This window comes from Erythrolamprus reginae, chromosome 6, assembly GCF_031021105.1.
Source record: "Erythrolamprus reginae isolate rEryReg1 chromosome 6, rEryReg1.hap1, whole genome shotgun sequence".
NCBI classification, from domain to species: Eukaryota; Metazoa; Chordata; class Lepidosauria; order Squamata; family Dipsadidae; genus Erythrolamprus; species Erythrolamprus reginae.
This window is the reverse complement of record NC_091955.1, coordinates 64,199,274-64,213,575: the sequence shown is the minus strand read 5'-3', so window position 1 is coordinate 64,213,575 and position 14,302 is coordinate 64,199,274. Positions and strand designations below refer to the sequence as shown.

Sequence of the window (14,302 nt, the reverse complement as noted above, 5' to 3'; positions counted from 1 at the left end):
CCTTGTTTCAGAGATATTTTCTTACCTAAACAGAATAACAGAATGACGGCTAGTGGCTGTTCTCCCAGGCGTTATGGTATGAGTCTCCCGAAAATTCAAGGGTACAAATTTCAGACACACACACACACTTGAAAGTTCAAAAACAATGTTCTTTATCACAAACATTCAAAAGAAACAAAGCACCCTTTTTGTATTGCAAAGAGCACTCGTCCCAAAACAACCTGGTAGTCTGTACAATCCCCTTAATCAGTCCTTAAGTACTTAGCTAGCAGCTATGAAGAAACGTCACAGCCCTCCTTCTTCCATGAAGTGAAACATACACACTTTGCTCTGCTTTGGTTTCAAAGTGGTGAAAAATCAACAAACAGCAAGGCACAGTCCTGAAGAACAACAATCAGGTAATCTTCCACAACGGCCCAAGCCAGCACGCTGCTATTTATATCAGCAGCTCTAATTACTGGAGCCCTACCCAAACACAGGTGGCCTCTCTTATCTCCTGTAATATTTCCTCAATTGGTCTCTTCTATGCATAAGTCTGCGCCTGCGTGGGTCTAACACTTCCTCATCCGAATCAACCGAAGATAATGGAGATTGGCTTCCTGGGCTGTGTGCCAAGCCCCCCTCTTCCAAGTCACCCCCACCTTCTTCTTCGTCCGAGGAAACTGCTCTACCTGACTCTGTCGGCAAAAAAACAGGCCTATGACATGTTGATGTTTCCCCTGCATCCACCTTCACATTCCTTGGGGCAGGAGCTGGACCAGAGCCAACCACAACAGTGGCCAAACAAGCAATGGGAGTGGAAGCAATTTCCAACTACCAGCTGGCTTGCCCATTGACTTTCTTCGTATGGAGCTAACCAGGTGTGTCAGAAATGATGACCATGTGACCACAACTGACCACAGTGGCACACTAGCATAGCTGCACCAAAGCAGACATAATACTAACATGCAATCCCACAACTTCATGGCTTCCAGATTTTGGACACATCCTGAGTTATCCCATTTGATATGCACTGATTCAAAAATTGTTGCCATATGATAGACCAGCAGTCTCCAATCTTTTGAGAATTATCCCTTTATCCAAAAGCCAATTCTTTTGATTATGCTCATAATAAAATACTGTAATTTCAAAGAGAAGGACTGAAAAACTTTCTTTTTTTAACACATCGCAAAGAAATTAATAACGTTTCTGATGTGCAAGAGAACCACATAATCTATACTGCTGATAAAGCTAAACTGTTTAATTTTATTAAACAGTTTGTACAAAACTTTGATCAGAACTCTGTGTTGAAAAAAAGTATTTTCCAGACAAGAAAGGAGCCCTACAAACCTATTTCAAGGAACTTTGCCTTCTTTTTCAGGCCATTTTCATGGCACTCCCATTTTTAAAAAAGTAGGAAATAATGAAGTGTTTAAGAGCACTTTTATTTTCTATTTAATACACATTTTCATGGATCTAAAACAGTATTATTCAAACTATTATTTTTATATACTTTTAAAGCCTAAACAAACCCCCTGAGCTGTGTGTAAATAGCTTCTATAATTGTATAATTATGACACATCTGAAACCTGAAGTGACCACTATATGGCTATAGTCTTGAATTAATTTCATGCTTTATTAGGCCTACGTATCTTTAAAAAAAAAATAGAGCCACAGTAAGAAGTAGACAGCAGCAGAAGAAAAATGGACAAACTTTCACAGTTTTTCTTTCTGATAGTACCCTGTTTCCTCCAAAATAAGACATCAAGCTTTTGAGTGCATGGCAATAAGGCCAAGCACTTATTTCAGGGTTCAAAAAAATAGAAAACGGGTCTTATTTTCAGGGAAATACGGTACTTATTCATCCTCTGACATCTTTTTCTCTGTTCCAACTTTCAAACTTCAGAGGAAAAACACTTTCATCATTCAGATCCAAATTGACCTCTTATAGAGGACTATTAAAATTAGGCAATAAGCCATATACAGCCTTAGAGCTGCAAGTTACTAATTTTTGTTCTATACTAATTGATATGTTAGTATAGAACAGGTCAGGTAACATTTCTGTGCATGTTTATTTCAACATATTTAGTGATTATTCACAGTAAGGCTTATATAAAAGGATTGCATGCCAATTTTGGGCAACTTTTTGGGGTTTTTTACTGGCTTCCACTCTCCCTCAAGAGTTTAGGTATTTTAGCTGGGAAAGCTAAAATAGTGTGCGCATTTACTAATCTGGAATGGGAGTTTGGGCTGCTTGATTTAATCTACAATTTATAGCCAATCTTTCAGATTAAGGTCTCACAAGACAGTTTACCTTAGGGACTGAATAATGTTGTGGATACTGCTGAAATATATTCTTGGTGGAAGCTCATGCACTCCAGTAAATTCAATTTTACAGGAAAAGCTGCCTGCCTACTTAATGCGTATCTATTTTATTTAGTAAATAAATGTTTATGTAAGGTTATTACTCCAAGCCTAAAGTATGCAGATGTTAAAACCAAAGAAGCATTTACTTAAGAGGAAAGAGTGAGTACTGTATATGAAAAATATAGGTTCAGGGTAAGTGGGTATCCATGACTCAAGTTATTTTATTTATTTATTACTTAGATTTGTATGCCGCCCCTCTCCGAAGACTCGGGGCGGCTTATGTGGAAGTTGGGAAAACTAGAACATTTTGAGTTTCCTCATCTTACTCATTTTTTTTTTAAAGGAAAAGGAAGTAAGTGTCAAGGAAAAGGTAAGATTTTTTTTAACCCTGGTGAAGTTTTTCTATATTATGTAAATATAACACATAATATAGAAATATATACAATTCAGTCTTTTTGCATTTGAAGGCCTTTCTATACACCTTCCCCTGGGGGGGGGAATTATTGACCCCCTCAGAGAGGGTTCGCAACTTGGACATCCTCCTCGATCCACAGCTTGGAACATCATCTTTCGGCTGTGGCGAGGAGGGCGTTCGCCTGGTGCATCAGTTGCGGCCCTACTTGGACAGGGAGTCATTGCTCACAGTCGCTCATGTGCTCATCACCTCGAGGTTCGATTACTGCAACGCTCTCTACATGGGGCTACCTTTGAAAAGTGTTCGGAAACTTCAGATCGTGCAGAATGCGGCCGCAAGAGCTATTGTGGGGCTTTCCAGATTCGCCCATGTTTCTACAACACTCCGTGGTCTGCACTGGCTGCCGATAAGTTTCCGGTCACAATTCAAAGTGTTGGTAATGACCTTTAAAGCCCTACATGGCATTGGACCAGAATACCTCTGGAACCGCCTTCTACCGCACGAATCCCAGCAGCCGATAAGGTCCTAGAGTTGGCCTTCTCCGGGTCCCGTCGACCAAATAATGTCGTTTGGTGGGCCCCAGGGGAAGAGCCTTCTCTGTGGCGGCCCCAGCCCTCTGGAACCAACTCCCCCTGGAGATTAGAATGGCCCCCACCCTCCTTGTCTTTCGCAAGTTACTCAAGACCCACCTGTATCACCAGGCATGGGGGAACTAAGACATCTCCCCCAGGCTTTTTATATTTCATGTTTGGTGTGCATGTGCTGTATGATTTTTAATTGTTGGGGTTTTTATATATTTTTTATTACTAGATTTGTCCCATTGTTACACTGTTTCTTATTACTGTTGTGAGCAGCCCCTAGTCTTCGGAGAGGGGCGGCATACAAATCTAATAAATAAATAAATAATAAAATAATAATGCAGGCTGTTGATCTAGAAGGGGAAGCAACCGAGTATAGTATTCAAAGTGGCATTTTAATCATTTTAATTACGAGTACAGGATTTTAATCTTTGTTTCATTAACGACCGTGATTTATGAATTTAAGTCCTCTCTTTTTTTGGCTCCCTTGTTTTATTTCGTTTGCTCGGTAATCGGAATCGGCGACCCCCTCAAATCGTTCCCATCAAAGTCAAAAACTGAGAACAAGCAAGGTTTTATGGAGATGCCAAGATGCCATCTCTACATGAACGATATGACGCAGCGCACAAGCACGGAGTTCGGCGAGACTTATAATGCGAGTTTTAACACGCCGAGAAGATGGACGGCTACATAATCGATTGTCGCCCTAATATTTTCGTTCGTTGAGAACTACCGTCCCAATTCATGGGGCTCCCCCCCCCCCCCCCAGCAAGGCACCATCGTGATTCCGGTTGGCTGGGGCTGCCAAGTGCATTTTGCACGCGATCGGCTGTAACCACATCTGGCACGCAAAACATGCGTGCAAAAATCGACTGCCAGGACGAAACAAAAGCGTCCGGGGAGACGGAGGCAAAGCGCCGCGTGTAACGTTAATTCAAAACGGGAGTGGGGGGGGATCGTTTTTGCAAACCCTGGATAAATCAATTGTTACTAATCGGGGCCAGGTCGGACATGATACACGCACATGATACACTAGTAAGAAGAGGCGTCCGACGCGGGCTGGTATTAGCCCAATACATCGTGTGTGCGCGTGTGTGTCTGAGGGGTGGATTTTGCAGGCAGCAAACGAAGTGCCAACGCTGCGACTCGCTCGAGATTTGTAGGGCCGGCTCTCCACACTTGGTCCTGAGTGGCGTGACTGAGGATTTGGGCTACTGCGCCTTCTCTTTTTACCAGCCCACCCACCCCACCCTCCCTTCAATTCTTCCCATGTTGTGTTTTATTTCGGGCCGCGCAAAACCCAGACAACAACCAGTTGGCAACAAGGAAATGAAAAGGTAGGGCCGTTACCAGTCAGATTTGGTAAGCCTGCCTTTTCTGCAGCTGAGCGACTGACGTTGAGTAATTCGGGAGTATCCCTTTAAGGGAGTGCCTACGAAGCTCTATCCCCCCCCCACTCCGCCTTCCCTGCCAGGGTCGGGCAACTGGCGAGGAGCAGCAACGAAGGCGACGCGAGGGCCGCGCGTATCGGGCCCCGCCTAGGCCAGCGCCTTTAAGAGAGAAGGGGCACGTGACCAAGTCCTCCCCACACACACACTTATAACTCCCCCTTTTCCTTCACACCTGCTCGTAGGGAAGGGGAGGGCGTCAGCCGCCGAACACAACATTGAGGGGGGGGGGAGGCAACCAAAAGGAAACTATCGCGCGGCTTTCGTCGAAGTCCCGCGCATGCGAGTCGGAGGTAGCCCGCTGCAGGGATTTCCTCATCCAAAATGGCCGCCGCGATGGATGTTGATACACCGAGCGGGACCAACAGCGGTGCCGGGAAAAAGCGCTTTGAAGTAAAGAAGGTGAGGCGAGGGGGAAACGGTTTGAGCCGTCACGGTAATGAACCCGAGCGGACTTGAGAGGGTATCGAGTCTTTTTTGGGGTGGGGAGGCGAGGCTCTTTATTATATATCAGTGGGGAGATGCTTAGATTCGGCAGCATCCTTCTGTACCGACTTTGAGAAGGGGTGGGTGGGTGTCACGTGTGAGAATGAACCGCCAAGTACTTGGGGGCTGCGCGGCTCCAGAGGCGATGGGAAGGATAGAGGTGAGAGGAAAGTGAAAGAGAACCTTACCGGTGACTTTTTATTAAAGACGGCATTTCGATTACCAGCTCTCGGTAGTTCTTTCATTTGGGATGGAGGGAGCGATAAGACAGTAAGATCTCTGACCAAGAAAATATTGGCTAAATGATACATCAGGAAATTGGCTCTTCTGGCTTCTGTTCTAACCTCCTACATCCTACTAACCAGAGCATACAAAGCTTTCGCCAGGCCAGTCCTTGAATACAGCTCAGCTGTCTGGAACCCACACCACATTTCGGACATAAACACTCTAGAAAATGTCCAGAGATACTTTACTAGAAGAACATTCCACTCCTTCACTCACAGCAGAATACCCTATGCAACTAGACTTACAATCCTAGGTTTAGAAAACTTAGAACTAGGTCGCCTTAAACACGACCTAAGCACAGCCCATAAAATCATCTGCTATAACATCCTTCCTGTCAACAACTACTTCAGCTTCAACCACAACAAAACAAGAGCACACAACAGATACAAACTTAAAGTAAACCGCTCTAAACTCGACTGCAGGAAATACGACTTTAGTAACCGAGTAGTTGATGCATGGAACTCACTACCAGGTTCTATAGTATCATCACCTAACCCCTAAAACTTTACCCTTAGACTATGCAGTGTTGACCTCTCCCAATTCCTAAGAGGTCAGTATAAGTGTGTAAGTGCAACAGAATGCCATCTGTCCTCTGTCCTAATGTTTCTCTTTTACTAGTATCAGGTATATAAATACTATTATATCTTTGTATGCCACCAATACATACTTGACAAAACAAATAAAAGTTTTTAAAAAGAAAAAACAAACAATTGGTCTTCCTAATCTACATGTGACAGTTTTCTAAATATGAACATACAGGTAGTCTTTGACTTACAACAGTTCGCTTATTGATCTGTTTGAAGCTACAGCAGCACTGAAAAGGAGACTTATCACCATTTTTCACACTTATGAGCATTGCAGCATCCGAGGGTCATGTGATTTATATTTGGATGCTTGGCAACTGACGTTTATGACAGTTGCAGGGTCCTTGAGTCGTGTGATCCCCTTTTGTGACCTTCTGACAGAGTAAATGGGGACATCAGATTCACTTAACAACCTGTGACTACCAATTGCAGTTGATTAACATAACTGGCAAGAAAAGTCATAAAGTGGGACAAAACTTGCTTAACAAATTTCTCACTCTGCAACATAAATTTTGGGGTAAATTATTGTTGTAAGTTGAGGACTACCTGTATTAATTTCCAGTCAGTATGTGTCCTAATGACATAGTCCCACAACTTAGTCCACTAGATAAGAAAGTGTTACATTTGTATGAGATTGTATGGTGATTTCTAAGGGTACTTGTAACTATCACTGTGGTTGGCTAATTGGAGTGAAACAAAGGCAAAGGTATATGAAGGACCATCTCCATGGAAGAATTATTTTTATGTATTTTCATAATCAAAAATGAAATGTTTAAAAATAAATAATTGCTAACAGAGGCAGAAAGTAACTTTAGCAACACTTAGTTATATTTGTTTGAGATACATACTTTTGAGTTACAAAACAATCTATTTTCTAATTGCACAGGTCATCAAAGAAAAAAAGTCAAATTTAATTGGTATTAAAATAATGAATGTAACTGCATTAAATTATTAAAACATTAAGTATTACTGGCTTGTAGTAATTTTAGCATATGTAATGAGTGAGGTTGAGAAAAGGGTACTGGCGCAGCATTTGTTGGTCATTGAGAATGGTTTCTGGTTTTTCCTATATTTCTTATATGGAGTTCACATACCTACACCTTATTTTATTTTAATTACTACATCTACTTTAAAAGCATTAATATCATAATTTGGAAATAATGGTTTGAAACTTTTGCACGTGATCCATAGTTAAATCAAGTACGTATGGCTTAATAGCAATAGCACTTAAACTTATATACCGCTTTACAGTGCTATATAGCCCTTTCTAAGGGGTTTACAGAGTCAGCAAATTGCTCCTAACAATTTGGGTCCTCATTTTACCCACCTCAGAAGGATGGAAGGATGGATCAACCTTGAGCCTGGTGAGATTTGAACTGCGAAATTGCAGGCAGCTGGCAGGCAGCAGAAGTAGCCTGCAGTACTTCAGTCTAACTATTGCGCCACCATGGCTAATATGAAATGAATAAGTTTTGATTTATTTTTGTTAATTAGAACAATAGAATACATCTACAATAACACTAGTGGTTGGGGAAAAATCACTGGGACTGAATGAAAAGTGTTTGTAACTAGATATGATTGGGTCTATGTAATATATTGCTGTTCAGTAAACCATATTCAATAAAAGTGCTGATTTGGATCAAGGATGACTAGGAGGAAATGGGCAAATGATTATTTTGTAAATACTTATATTCACTTAAATGTGTCTTCCTTTTTTGTAGTGGAATGCAGTTGCCCTCTGGGCTTGGGATATCGTTGTTGACAACTGTGCAATATGCAGAAATCATATTATGGACCTCTGTGAGTACTTGTAGTGAGAATATATGTGTTTGGGTATGGCAAGTCCTATTGCAGATGTGTGAAGACTAATAGAAAAGTCCAGTGACATGATGAAAAAACAACTTCAAATGGAAAAATGGGCAATAATTGCCTGCCACTATTTGTGTTAGATTCCCCATCCCATTCCCACTTGGAGTTGTATTCATAGTTCTGGGTTTGGGTTGCCAATTTTCAAACTCCCACCGAATTGCAGTTTCTTTTTAGGCTGGAGATTATGTATGTCATGACTATAAATTGATTTTTAGCTTTTAAAGAGAAAACCTTTGAGACAATCTCGAATTTATGCATTTAAAGTTTGCTCTCATTATGGAATGGCAAATTGAGCCATTGTCATAATTGCTTCTGAAGCTGTTTATGACAATAAAAACATTTATGTAGTTTTGTGCTTAGATCCAAGGAGTGAAACAAGAGTGAATAACAGCTGGAGTGTATCTATTGTGGGCCTTATGAGGATATCAGTCATATGCTAGCTAGAGCATGGGTGTCAAACTCGTGGCATCACGTGAAGTATCGTGACGTTTTTCCCTTCATGGAATCTAGCTCTCTTTTTCTCCTTAACTAGTTGCCTTAATTATTGGTTGCTTGATAAAGGTTAGGAAATTGAAGCTATATGTGTAAAAGGAAATTCGCAGTGGTTTATAACATAAATATTATATTCCAAATATTGTAGCCTGCTTTTAATAGCATTTGATTATTCATCAGAATCATGGATTCAGAATGTAGTTAAATTGAACTCTGGTTCTGAAAACACATATGCAATCCTTAGTTTTCTGCCAAAAGCAATTCATATAGTTCCTATGTACTATTTTGGTGAACAGAATTTGCCAAAAAATAAACTGATAATCCCAATTTGCCATGAGGACCATTTTTAATTTTGAGATTTGGATTAAATAGCCATTCAAAATTCAAATAAATAATACATTTCCTTTTCTATTTGCAAAGAAAAAAATATCATGGAGTCTGAACAATTGTTGTTATTCCTCTTGATTTGTTTTCTTTTTACTTGATATTTTAGCTGTTTTTAATATCTTAATATTAAATTTATTGTAAACTGTTAAGAGATTTCAGTAGCAAGTATATCACATTAAATAAATTGAATTCATTTAAGTTACTTTAGCTAAATGTAGATGGAAACATAATTATGCTAGTATTTTTACCAGTTTTCCTTTTCTGTTACATGGCAAATTATTATTTGAATGTAGTGTTTGAAGGCTTTTATAACTGTGCTCAGGCTTTGGAGAGCTGTCAGTTACACATCCTTGAAGTATATTCTAGTAGAAAGTATATTTTTATGCCCAACCCCTTTTTATTTTATTTTATTTTATTTTTTGTTTAAGACTCATTCCATTGGTCCATGTCAAAATGATTGTGAGAACTGGTGTTGCTTGCTATGCTTAGTCTGTTGGCTTCTATATCTTTTTATGATGTAATGAAAACAAAAAATTGAGAAATTGTTTGTTATGTCATATTGAGCCTTCTTTGTTACTCATACAATATAGATGTCTCGTTTCTCCAGTCCCACTTTAGCAGAGAACATACTTGTCATCACAAGCTCTTGTTTCATCTACTCAAACTTATTTATGTTATGAATCATAACATTAATGTTGTTCTTGTTCTTGCAGGTATAGAATGCCAAGCTAACCAAGCATCAGCTACCTCGGAAGAATGCACTGTTGCATGGGGTGTTTGTAATGTAAGGAATTCATTTTTATGCCATTTAAATACATTTATTATTCCAGTATCAATAATAATTACTAATAATTTCCAATAATAAATAAGCTAGAAGTCTTAAGAAACAAAATATTTAGAACCAGCCTCCAAATTTGGGGGAGTGCAGTGAACCTAATAGCATTCTCCTTTATAACATAACTGAAATTTGTTTAGGCTGTTGTATTTGGTTGAAACTGTTTTATTTATTTATTATTATTTTTATGCTACCCATGTCTCTCATACAGGGACTCTAAGCAACATACAATATAACAAAAATGTAAAAAAGATAATATAAAGCAATTAAAATTAAAAGGCTTAAACAGAAAGCTAAAAACTGAGAGGATGGGTAACATAGAAGGTGGAGACCACCTCTATATATCAGGCTTTGCCCTGTAGTTCCAAGTGATCACTTTTACCCTGAATATGCTGCTGATCTCATCATCCTCTGAAGTAATTCTAAAAAGTAAAAATAGAAATAAAACAGTTTACAGCATGCTGTTTACATAACTTTCCCTCCTTTTTGTTTAGCACGCTTTCCATTTTCATTGCATTTCCCGCTGGCTTAAGACTCGGCAGGTATGCCCATTAGATAATCGAGAATGGGAGTTTCAGAAGTAAGTATCATATACTTGCCTAAATAAGGGAAATACAGTTAACCATGCCATATGCCTAATTCCACCAAGTGTTTTGATTATAGGTAGACCTTACATTAAGAATGTTTTGGCAAGCTGAAATTAGCCCTTCCATCTGCTTTAAAGGGATGTAGATGAAGTACAATATTACTATATCTGGTAAAAGGGAAATGCATGAGCATGTATGAATTACGGCAATCCTTTAGGCAGCAGAGGAAAGTGTCATTGATAAAAATATACAGTGGTACCTCTACTTAAGAATGCCTCTACTTAATAACTTTTCTAGATAAGGACTGCGTGTTCAAGATTTTTTGCCTCTTCTTAAGAACCATTTTTTACTTAAGAACCCAAGCCCCAAAAAAATTTCCAGGAAATTTGAGAGCGGCACAAAGGCCTGGCCAGTTTCTTGCCATTCCCCCTTTAATCCTGGCCATCTCAGGCTTTTCTGGGCTGCCAGAGGAGCCTTTCGGTGCCCCCCCTCGCCCACCTGGGTTTCTCTCTGGCGCAGTGTATGAAAGGCAGCCTTGTGCCGGGTGTAGTGGAGGCGTGTGCTCCTCGCCGCCTCAGAGTCCCTCTTTTTTTTTAAGCCTTAAAGTTTTGAATTTTTTTAATTCCTCTCACCTCACCTTCCTTCAGCAGTGACTGTCCTCCTCCTCTTCTTCCTCCTCCTCCTCCCACCCAAATTCTGAGCTTTTATTTCTTTCCTAATGGGTTTGCACACATTATTTGCTTTTACATTGATTCCTATGGGAAAAATTGCTTCTACTTAAGAACCTGGTTGCGGAACGAACTAAGTTCTTAAGTAGAGGTACCACTTTACTTTGTGATATTAAGGTTGAGGTCTTAATACCACATATTATCAGAAGATTAAAAAAAGTTAAATTTCAAAATCACTTTCATACAAGCAGAAACGGAAAAATAAGTACATTAATTAAGTTCACAAGTATGATTAAAGCTTAGTACTATTCTAGTTGGGTCAAATCAAATTGTTTACCAGGGAATTTTGATAAAAGTTTAAATGTTACATAATTATCTGGGGAATACTTTTTGTGAAGTGCTTTTTGCATTTTTGAAAGAAAGATGATGTTTGTGTACAATGTAATTATTACGTATGTGTAATGTACAAAAGTGTTTTCTTCTAAAAAGAAAAAAATGTATTGGTGAAAATATAATTTCAGCTTACAAAAACCTTTCCCCACATTGTCAGTTAACCAATTTTCTTCAATATCCTAAAAAGAATTTTCTAGCCTTTTATCAATGATAACCACTGAAGATACTAATCTGTTTTTAACATATATTCTACTTTAGCAATTCTACTTATGAATTTTTCTACTTAAGAACCACAGAACAAATTAAGTTCTTAAGTAGAGGTACCACTGTACACAGTACACAGACTTATATTCAAGATTGCAGATATGTTTCATTATATAAATAGAATGATTGTATACAATCATTAGGTTAAGAATTTAAAAATAACCCACAGTTAAGAATGGAGCCTATTGCAGCAATTTAGTTACAGTGATACAAGTTAAATACATAATGGTTCAAGTTCATTATTCAATATTACTTGTACAATTCTATTGTTCCAACTTACATACAAATTTGACTTATGGATAGATCTTGGGAAGGGTAGACCTTAAAATGGAGACTGTCTGTACTTGGGATTAAATGTCTTCGGAAATAGGTAGTTAATCTGATGTCTGTTAAAATACCAATAACAATATAAACTATATTTATAAACTTGGTTTGATAGATACAGATTTGCAACTGAAGAATGAAGTAGATTTGCAATTACGTTAATAGCACTTTATGGCCAAGTGACTCTTAAATCTGATAACCTATCAGTGTTTTTTTTTAATTGTAATAAACAGCAATAAAATCTCTCTATCATGGAGAGGTTTCTGTTGACCTTAATTGACATATAAGAATCAATAAAATTGCAGCACCATAAACAAAAGCATCAATAATAGAGTTTCAGAGAAAAAAAATATTGCTTAAGATTCATAGAGATTTTCAACATTCTGTCAAGTGTGTAAAGTGTGGAACACATTTCAGATCAAGGGTGTTCAGCTAAATATGGTATAAGCATGATGTAGTGTTTCATTCCTTTTTAAATGACAGAATTGCCAGCTTGTGCAAACCAGCAGTTAGCAAGCAGTTAGGAGTTATTTAGTATGATTTCCTAATTTGTAAGTGCTATTCCTTAAATCGGGAAAACTCAAACCTAGTTTGCTCTAGACGTTTTCAACCTCATATCTGTCCCTTTAAACATGACCAAGAACAAACTTTTGTGGTTTTGCCATTCAAAACATCTGTAAAATACCAGATTTTCTGCAAGTCAGAAGTCTTTGAAATTAAAATCAACTTCTGGTGATTTCATGGAAATGTTTGTGTAGGGTTTTTTATCAACCTTTCTTGTATGTATTTTTTTAAAACCAATTTAGCTAATCTTCCTGCTATTTCCTATTGGTCTCCCATCCAAGTACTAACCAGATAATGTAGGCCAAATTATTTGCAGAACCATCTCTCCCTGAGAATATACATCTGCTCATCCCACTTTGGGCGCACTCGAGATTCTCTTCCTTTAAGCGTTGTCATCTGATGGGACTTCGGAGGCATGTTGTTTTTTGTGGCTGCCCCTGCCCTTTGGAATAGTTTCCCATCTGAGATCTGAGGGATCCTTACCCTTTAAACCTTCTGCTAGTCCATGAGGTTTCCCCTCTCACTAGGATGGGAGTTTTGTTGTGAAGCTGTTTGGTCTGGCCAGGGAGAAGGGTATTTTTATTTTTATACTTTTTTTTCAATGGACTGTTTTGAGATAAGCAGTCCTATAAATAAATAAATAGATTCATCACTGTCATAGATTATAAAGCTAAATAACTTCTTTGTAGATTAGAAAAATGATTGCATTCTGACACAAGTGCTGCTTTGTCCTAAAAGAAAATCCTTTTTTCCCCTAGGTATGGACATTAGCAGGAGAGCCAAGATCCCCAAGTTTATTCTGTCTTAACTTAAACCTTCCACAGTGCAAGTGGGCTGACTCTGTTATACCATTTTTGTTTTTTGTTAATGCAGTCATTGTGAGTAATAAACCTCTTTGGTCTCCTGTTTGAGTTGCTTCTTCAATTTTCATAACTTTAATTATTTAAAAGTAGACCTCAATTCCTTGCAATTACATATTCTGAATAATTATTTACACATAATCCACAATTGAGCATACAATTGACTAATGCACCCTATAAAAAGCACATGGTCAGAAATGTCCCTTGAGTAAACAAATGCAGCTGTCATCAAATCATAAGGTTTAAAACTTTTAATAATCAACAATAAGAAGCCATTTCTTCTCAATTTCTCACAAACGGTAAGTATATTAGAACATGTTTCATTGTCTACGGCAACAAAATCTATGCTAAATTATCTACATCAATCCTATGTAGAATTAGAGAAGTCTAGAAATGTTTCTAAGTTATGACAAAGTGCTCATAACAAACAAAGAAAACCTGATAATTTCATTGTCTCATTGTCTATTTTTCTGATTTCAGAAATAAATCCAGATTTATAACAGTAATGTTCCTACTACCAAAGGGATATTAAACTGATTATATTCATCATATTCATATTTTTCCCAAATTCTAAATACCTGTACAAATGCATATATTTTAACTATAGCCTGACTATAGGAATTTCAAAACTGACTGAATAAACAAATAGTATAGTGGCATCTGGCAGAATGGTGAATATAAAATATTTTAACTAGACTGATCCATAGGATTATCCAGGTAGTAGTTTAGAGCAAAATGTTTTCAGGGCAGAAATTTTAGCAACATCATTTCCACTTATCTTATACAAATAGTCCTTGTCTTATGGCCACAATTGAGCCCAAAATTTGTGTTGTTAAATGAAACATTTGTTAAGTGACTTTTGCCACATTTTGAGTCCTTTTTTGCCACATTGTTAAATAAATCACTGCAGTTGATAA

The 14,302-nt window shown here is 38.2% G+C and overlaps 1 protein-coding gene across 1 annotated transcript; it reads left to right on the top strand.

Annotated features, from left to right (window-relative positions):
- The first annotated feature begins 4,152 nt into the window (after window positions 1-4,152).
- RBX1 (ring-box 1) lies at window positions 4,153-13,433 on the top strand. The gene is made up of 5 exons (XM_070756063.1): window positions 4,153-5,189; window positions 7,864-7,942; window positions 9,604-9,674; window positions 10,220-10,305; window positions 13,284-13,433. Exons 1-5 carry the CDS (start codon window positions 5,112-5,114, stop codon window positions 13,294-13,296), a joined length of 327 nt encoding a protein of 108 aa, XP_070612164.1. The 5' UTR covers window positions 4,153-5,111; the 3' UTR covers window positions 13,297-13,433.
- Window positions 13,434-14,302: the final 869 nt, after the last annotated feature.